Below are 9142 nucleotides of genomic sequence, written 5' to 3'. Positions count from 1 at the left end.
AGGACGAACAAGGGAGGAAGAGCAGACTTTGGCCTCAGGCCACCATCAGTTTGTATCCAGGTGTAGTCCATGCAGTCTGGGGGAGTTAAACTGCTCAGAGCCTCAAATATAAAATGGGAGTGCCTCTGGCTGTGATGTATTTGGTGGGCGGCAGGCACAGCTCCAGCAGTGACAGCCTCACTTGGACAACGGGACAGCAACAGGGTCATGGAGTTAGCCAAGTGCCAAGGAAGATGGTGTGGGGTCTCCGGGAAGCCCATGCACACCCCCGAGGCCAGCCCACCCTCCCCCTGTGCTCCTTGTCTGGAATGGGGGCAGGAGCACAGACCAGCCACATGCAGAGGAACGAAACTGACCACTCAGTGTGTGGCACCTTTTTATTTAGCCAGTCTTTATTTAAATGTGTGTTTTGAAATAGCTTATTAAATAGGAAGTTCTCAAATTTCGATTCTCACAATATTTACAGTGAATTTTGTGCAAACATATTTTGACTGTGAGCGTCTTGCTCCCTTTAATAATTTACAAATTTGTATCACACAAAACCCCAGTTACTTCATTAATGCCTCTTAGGCTCCAGTTTCCTGTCTGACGGGTACTGAACTAGAATAAGGACTTGCAAGCAAAGAACTAATTCAAGCCCAGAGGAAATAAAATGTTCTATTTATCAAAGGCCTTGCTTTCCAAATAGAAACATGTGTCCTAAGATGTTGTGGAACAGTGTTAGCAACCAAATAAACTTCCAATGGTTATTGAGCCTTCTCTCTCTTTTTTAATATTTACTGTCTTCTCTTTTAATCAAATAAGTAAAACCAGAAAAGTCAGATTCGAAGAGACTCTGGACAGTCAGGAAACATTATAAAAATAATCTGACTTCAGTGAGTAAAGTATGAAGGTCATCAGTTGGCTGTGGGCTGACCCTCCATGTTGACGCTGGCCAGAACGTGTCCCTCACGGCCCACTCTATATGCCTCAGGAGTCCACACTGGGCCCCTGCTGAGAGGGGTGAAGGCCTGCCAGCTAATTCTTCAGACAGAAAATCTACAGAGGGCACTGAGCCTGGAGAAGGACCCCCGGAGAAGCACCCTTCCCTCTCTCGTGGAGAAACACTTGGTTGAAGAACACACACACGATATTATGTAAAGCAAGCGTCCTTACAGAAGGCCACAACTCACAACTTGGAAACAGAATTCTGAAAAAATACACATTAATGGTTATACCCCTAATGTCTTGTAAATATAGCTTTAAATTTTCTTTTTAATACACTCGATGTCTGAAACAAACCGTAGCCTTTTTTGTTGTTTTTGGTCATGCCTTTTTTAAAGAACACAAATTAAGTCCTTACTCACACCAGTATGCAAGAGAATATTTGAGACCATATTTTTGTAGGTTTTCTACCTTTTTGATGAAAGCTTTGATGGGAAACTAGAGTGCCAGCTAATTAGAAAATAAACTGAAAAGATAAATTTTAGTCCTCTGAGAAGTTTTTCACACATTTACTCATTTGCCCTCCCAATGGCAATGTTCCCTTGTCTATAAAAGTGGGCTAACCCTCTGGACCCACGGTTTTGTACATGTGAGGCATCCCAATGCAATGATTCCTACTCTAAAGCACACTTTCACCATGAAAGAATTTCCCCATTAATGACAGGAGTGAAATATTCAAAACATTCCCTAATACTCCAGGAGTCAGAGCAAAATGACAGTGTTTATTACTGCTAGAGCTGTGGTCCTACACCATCTGTTCCAAGTTCTCAAGTGAGCAGGTCATACCCGTGGGTCCCCTGTGTCCCCGTGACCCCTGCTGAGCTGACCTGTCGTACTTTGGCCAAGCTGGTTCCTGGCTACCTGGGCTGTGGGCTGCAGGGGGTATGCCAGGAGTGGGGTGCTGAGAACTGCTCGGAGGAGGCTCAGGACATTGAGTGGGACTGTAATCAGAGAGAGACCTGTGCTTCCCTAGAGGTTAGTCACGGTCAAAAGCAGATGGGCAGGGAACAAGGACGTGTGATGACTGAAAACATGGGCCTTGTCTCGCCGGAGCTTTCAGCACCACAAGAAATCCATATGTCAAAAAACAAAAAAACAAAAAAACAACAACTAATGATGTACTGTATGGTGAGTAACATAACATTTAAAAAAAGAAGAAGAAATCTGTACATCCAAGTGCAGGCGGGTGGAATGGCTTTGCACCTCTCGCCCGCACCCCCAGTTCTCTGAGGAGAACATAACCTTGAGGGCTCAGGGATGCCCGTCATTCGGGCTTCTACTTGGTGGCCTGTGGTGACTCAGGGCTTGGGTCTGCAAGCCCACGGCCCTGCTGCCTTTTGTTAACAAAGGGTTAAAGCTGTTTGTATCAACATCTAAGACAGTGGCTCTGATTTCACATAAATCATCACAGACTTGATTCAAATGAATACATTATTCTAGGTTAATCATTTTTTTCATTCAAATGTTTATATTCCATCTACCCTGAACAATGAATTGAGAAAAACCAGGTATCTCCTCCAAAGCCTTCCCGAGAACAATTACTTTTTGAAATAACACTTTCTGTACAAACTGAACAAATGAGACAGTGACTCTGGCGGGAGAGTGGCTTAGACCGTCAAGGGGTGGTTTTCTTCAAGTCCCGGATCTGTTTAATCAGGTAGTTCTTCTCATCGCTGAACTGCTCATCGTCTGTCCTTTCCTTTTGGAAGCTACTCAGAAACTCAATGAGTTTGGGTTGATTTTTTAGTAGGATCTCCACAATAGGCTGTGTTTTGTGAGGACTGGCCACAAACACCTGAAATGAAAAGAAACAAATACATTAGACAGGGAACGCACACCAGAGACAACACAGACCCTACTCGGGGTCCCCGTTCTACTTGTGTTGGTAAAATACAGAAGCCCCACGTTATGCTTCCCTATTGATGAAAATCCGTAGTTCCCCTTCAGAGCCTGTTCTGGAGAGCTAGCTGGGAACTCATCAGCGTTACTGTGAATAGTTTTTACTTTTACTTTGTTTTGATTAAATGTCTTAAATGTTTATATGTTCTTAAGAATACAATCTTTCCAACAGAAAAGAACATCAGACACCAACAACTTGAGCAGATTTTTGCCATTTTACTTCTAATCTCTTTTTAAAGGAATAAAACACTAGAAATAGATGCAAACTCTCACTTTCCATCTGTCCTCATCCCTTTGAGCAGTGTGCTTCCATCCCCAAGCATGTTTTTATCCTTTTTCTCCTATGATATATGTGTGTGTGAGTGTGTGCGTATATACATACACCTATACACACACACACACACACACACACACACATACATAAATAACAAAAAGGTTCTTACGAGCACTCCTGTTGACCATAATCCTAGACTGGTAACTCAGCTATACTATGAAAGACAGCAATGGCTATAATAACAGGACACAGTAACTCAAAATTATAATACTGATTGGTGTAATGTTTCTCAATGGACACACTTCTAAGTTAGATGGTATATATATATGACGACATGAGAAAACCCAGAAAAGTACGTGACTCCTCTACAGCTCTACGGTTTCACGTTCTGGGCATTTCACTCTTCTGAAGAGTTGAGTGCTTTACCACCAGGCCCACTGCCCCATCCCCGACTTCCAGCAGGGCATCCTCTAAACACGCTAAGGACAAGGACGGGTTATGGGGGTAAGTGAAGGCCAAAAACTTGAGCCCTCGAGGTTTCTTCAGCCCAGCAATCATGAAGAAAGAATAGAATACACAAGGATGTTAAGGCCCTATGGGAGGGGAAGAAAAGGCTGTGGAGGTTCAAAAGAGGTGAACATAACATTAGATTTCTGAGTTTATTGTGTGACATGCGAGCTCGTCCATGAATCAGATTTTTCTGACTGAAAATAGCCATTAAAAAAAGGGGGGGGGGTCCAGCAGAGAAAGTGAACAGAACATTCGCTTACTTATATATATATATGTAAGTTCCTAGGGATTGGTCCATTTCATTTACATTATCTAATTTGTTGGTTAGATTACACTATAATTATTCATAGTATTCTCTTAGTGATTTTTAAAAATTTCTATGAAGGGATTGAATTGGTAATCAAAAACCTCCCAACAAAGAAAAGCCCAGGACCAAATGACTTCACTGGTAAATTCTACAAATTTTAAAGAAGAATTAACAATCTATTTCAAATTCTGTCCAAAAATTAAAAGAGAAGGGAACACTTCCTAATTCATGCTATGAGGCTGGCCTTAACCTAATGCCAAAGCCAGACAAAGACATGACAAGAAAACTAGAGACCAATATCCTTTACAAATAAAGATGTAAAAATCCTCCCCAAGATACAAGCAGCCTGAATCTAACATCATATTAAAAGATTTATATGCCATCCACAAATGGAATTCTAGAAATATAAAGGAGGTTCGACATAATAAAATCAATCAATATAATACACCATATGTATGGGGTTGAACTGTGCCCCCTCAAAAATATAAATGTTTAAGTTCTAATCCTTGGAACTTATAAATATGACCTTATTACAAGCATAATCAAATCCAGATGAGGTCATACTAGATTATGGTGGGTCCTAATTCAGTGAGTAGTATCCTTATAAGAAGAAGAAAATTAGGACAAAGAGACACATGGGGATGCACAGATGTAAAGATGACGATGAGGACAGATACTGCAGTTACAAATCTATAAGCCAAGGAATCCCACAGATTGCTGGCAATCACCAGAAGTGAGGAGGTAAGCATAGAACAGATTTTCGGGGTGAACCTCTCCAAAAGGACCCACCCCTGCTGAGACAATAAACTTCTGTTGTCTTAACCCATTCAGTCTGTAGTACTTTGTTATGGCAGTTCTGGGCAACTGATACCTATCTCACACTGGAAACAAAAATTAACTCATAATCAACCAAAGACCTTAATATAAGAGCTAATAAAACTTTCAAAGGAAAATATACGGCTCTATCTTCATGACCTTGGATTTGGCAATGGTTTCTTAGCTATGACATCAAAAGCGTGAACAACGGGCACCTGGGTGGCTCAGTGGGATAAGCCGCTGCCTTCGGCTCAGGTCATGATCTCAGGGTCCTGGGATCGAGTCCCGCATCGGGCTCTCTGCTCAGCGGGGAGCCTGCTTCCCTCTCTCTCTCTCTGCCTGCCTCTCTATCTACTTGTGATCCTCTCTGTCAAATAAATAAAATCTTTAAAAAAAATATTTTAAAAAAAAGCGTGGGGGCGCCTGGGTGGCTCAGTGGATTAAGCCGCTGCCTTCGGCTCAGGTCATGATCTCAGGGTCTTGGGATCGAGCCCCGCATCGGGCTCTCTGCTCCACAGGGAGCCTGCTTCCTCTTCTCTCTCTGCCTGCCTCTCTGCCTACTTGTGGTCTCTCTCTCTGTCAAATAAATAAATAAAATCTAAAAAAAAAAAAAAGGCGTGAACAATAAAAGAAAAAAAAAAACAGATAAACTGAACATCAAAATTTAACACTTTTGTGTATCAAAGGACATTATCAAGAGAGTGAAAAGACAGCACACAGCATGAGAGAAAATATTTGTGAATCATATGTATGATCAATGCCTAGTATCCAGAATATATAAAGAGCCCTTACAATTCAACAACAATAACAAAAACTTTTTAAAAAAGGGGTAAAGGACTTGAACAGACATTTTTCCAAAGAGGATATGTAAATGGTCAATAAGCACATGAAAAAGTGCTCAACATCATCAGTCCTTAGGGAAATGCAAATCAGAACCACAACGGAGTGTCACTTCACAGGCACTAGGATGACTACAATAAAAAAACAACACATATTGGTAGGGAAGGGGAGAAATTGGAACCCTGTACAATTACACAGCTCGTGGGTGTGTAAAATGGTGCACCCTCTGTTGTAAACAATAAATACCTCAATAAATTACACAATGACCGTAAGACTGAAAATTCCATTCCAAAGCATGGATTAAACTATGGATTAAAATAATTGAAAAACTCTGTTCAAATAAGAACTTGTACACAAATATTTGTAGCAGCACTGTTCACAACAGCCAAAAGTCCACCAACTGATGAACAAATTGTGGCATATCCATACGACGGAATACTATTCAGCCATAAAACTGATTGAAATATTGATCATATTACAACATGGGTGTACCTTGAAAACATGTTAAAGAAAGCAGACTCAAGAGGCTATACAGTATAATTCTATTTATATGAAATACCCAGGAGAGGCAAATCCATTGAGACCAAAAGCAGATTAGGAGATGCCAAAGGCTTGGGGTATGGGAAAACGAGGAGTAACTGCCTAATGGGTACAGGGTTTCCTTTTGGGTGAGGAATATGTTCCGGAACTAGATAGTGATGATAGTCATGTTAACACTGTAAATATGCTAAATGCCACTGAACTGTACACTTTAAAATGCTTAGAATGGTGAAGTTTAGGTTACTACATATAGTAAACTTGTTATTTATATATGCTTTAAAAAGGATCCCTGACTGGTTTACATTGTTAGAATGCCTGACCTTTATATCATACCTATCAGTTGTATGTCAGAAAATCCTATGCTGAAGCCAAATTCATGGCTTCTGTGGTTACTGTTTGTTTACAAGGGAGCTGCTGTGAAGTTTTAGGTAGAAATTGTCTGGCATTTTGTGGTAACTCTATAAATAACTCATAACAGTCTTTCTTTCTAAAAAAATTAAATATATTGGACAAACTAAGCTTCTCTGTTTCAATCCAAGATAAATGTGAAATGTAGAAGAGTTTGGAGTCAGGCGTCACTGGATTCACTACACTGAATCCCCACACTGTACCCCTAACAAATGTTAAATTTGCTTTCTGGTTTTAAAATTTTCCTATTTTAATTCTTCATGGCTCTTGAACTCTGCTGCCTCTAAAGAGAGTTGTTGATTAGAGGCAGCGAAGGCATCAGTGCTCAATACCCTGGGGTGGGGGGGGGGTAGGGGGGAAGGGGTTGGGCTGACTGCCCCAGTGAAGGCTGGAGATGAACTAGTACCATAAGGAATGCACTTCTGAATCAAGGTAGGATGAACCAAATCTTCTGAATATCATGTCCAGTATAGGGAGTTTCTTGGTTTTTTTCTCTGCTGGACCCCCCCCCTTTTTTTAAATGGCTATTTTCAAACCATCCCCAAACAAGTTAACAAATGGAACTACCTGTGGCTTCTCTTTGTACAGTGTGGTCTTATTGGCTGTATCCCTTAATTTATACATATTTCAGAAATGTGATTTATGGAGTTCTCAAGCATGGTTAGAGAAAGGCAAATATCACAACCACAACTCAAATATTTTTAACTTAGAAAACTATGAATACTTTGCTCGCTATTTTAAACCTGAATGCTTTTTATGAAAGATTAAAAAAATGCATGTCTTACACACACATTCATTCATTTCATTCAAATTCTATTTCATCAAGAGGGATTTGCACTAGACAAGGCATTGCAAGGCTCGTTCTCCGCTTTGTTTACCTTACTGTGAGGCATGCTGTAAGCCTAGAATGCTTTGTACGTGGATTTGAAACTGGGGCTCCCATGACCGTTACATGGAAATAACTCAAAGCGAAATTTCATTCCACCGAAGTATAAAATAAGGCCTTTTCTTTCTAAAGGCTCACCTCTTGAATGAATACGAGCTTGAGCAATATAATGTTTAGAATATCTTGATGTAATTCGTGCTGGTGTTGATCAGAGAGAGTAATTTTTTCCTGTTTAAGAGAAGGACCTGATTCCTACCTCTGTAAGCTGGCTGATGTCTGTGAGCCCCAGTGAGCCTACAACAGGACCAGACCAGGCCCCACTACCTGGGCAGGGAGGAACAAAAACCCTGGGAAGGGAGGAAGGATGGAGGAGAGCAGGCCGGAAGTTCAGGATGCTCTAAACATCTCCAGAATCTCCTGCGATCCTCCTCCTCCTCATGCCACCATCCTTATCATCACCCTGACGAGGAAAGTGACACATGCAGAAAACTAGGAAAACAGAGAAAAAGAGACACAAAGAAGAAAGAAAAAAATCTCTTAAATAATTCCTCCACCCAAAGATAATCGCAGTGAACATTTGGTGTATATCCTTTTGTTCTGTGCATAGTTATACGTAAATACATTTTAAACAAAACTGGGCTTGCATTGTGTACATGGTGGTTTGTAAATTGCTTTTTCACTTAATATGTTCTTAATATTTACAGTTTCTTCTTACATTAAAGGAGCCAATCACCATTTAAAGTGTAGTCAGGGCTGTAATAATAGACATTATAGTTCTGATAACTGCTTTGGCATTTTGGAATCCAAGTCTTTGGGATCTACAAATTGCACACAACTGTGGATTACATGCGAAACTGCAAATTTATTCCAAAATTACACGGAAAAGCCACTTTTAAAAATGCCTTATTCTGATAGTATTCACATTTCCTATTATAAATATTACCAGTCTTAATTTTCCCTCTATCTTTTAAACTAAGCAATAATATCATAAATATGCAGCCTCAGGATGATCAAACCAAACCCTGAGTCATATATTTATATACTTTTTGGTGATGCTGATAAAGTTGGTCACTAAAACCCATTACAAGCCTTTCTATGGACAAACATAGACTTGATTATTTTATGAATTTTTATTTTGTTTTAAAATATTTTATTTATTTATCTGACAGAGATCACAAGTAGGCAGAGAGGCAGGCAGAGAGAGGGGGAAGCAGGCTCCCTGCTGAACAGAGAGCCCGATGTGGGGCTCGATCCCAGGACCCGGGGATCATGACCTGAGCCGAAGGCAGAGGCTTAACCCACTGAGCCACTCAGGTGCTCCTATTTTATGAATTTTTAAAGAAAGTATTTTGAAAAGTAGAAAAGAGAGATGAAGTCAGGTTTCACTTTTTCTCCTCCACCACTCAGTGAAATAAAGGGAAAAAAAGAATTCAGATGAGCACTCTGAGCTATTTGGAATAGTTGACGAAACATTAAGTTGATATGGACACTTTTTTCCAGTCCGTTAACATTTTTTAGAAAAAATTACTAATATTATATCAGCTTATAGCTGATTCTTAAATTTAGCTGGCTCAACGATTTTCTCCGTCAGTAGACTTAGATTTGGTATATCGTTGACTGGAGTGGTTCGCCTACTGAAAAAACAGGTCCTTAAGGAAGTGGGTAAGGAAGCGGGATG

At 40.4% G+C, this 9142-nt stretch overlaps 1 protein-coding gene across 6 annotated transcripts in view; it reads right to left on the bottom strand.

The window, feature by feature from the left end:
• Positions 1-375: 375 nt before the first annotated feature.
• The window catches only part of CAB39L (calcium binding protein 39 like), a 116311-nt gene continuing 107544 nt past the window's right edge, over positions 376-9142 (bottom strand). For all 6 annotated transcript variants that reach the window (XM_045978447.1, XM_045978452.1, XM_045978449.1 and 3 more), the window contains one exon: positions 376-2779. In XM_045978447.1, coding sequence (XP_045834403.1) covers positions 2600-2779 — 180 coding nt within the window. In that variant the 3' untranslated portion in view covers positions 376-2599. The remainder of the gene's footprint in view (positions 2780-9142) is intronic.

This window comes from Meles meles, chromosome 14 (genome assembly GCF_922984935.1).
Source record: "Meles meles chromosome 14, mMelMel3.1 paternal haplotype, whole genome shotgun sequence".
Lineage (NCBI taxonomy): Eukaryota > Metazoa > Chordata > Mammalia > Carnivora > Mustelidae > Meles > Meles meles.
The sequence above is the reverse complement of the archived record's forward strand: the minus strand, read 5'-3'. Positions and strand labels throughout refer to the sequence as shown.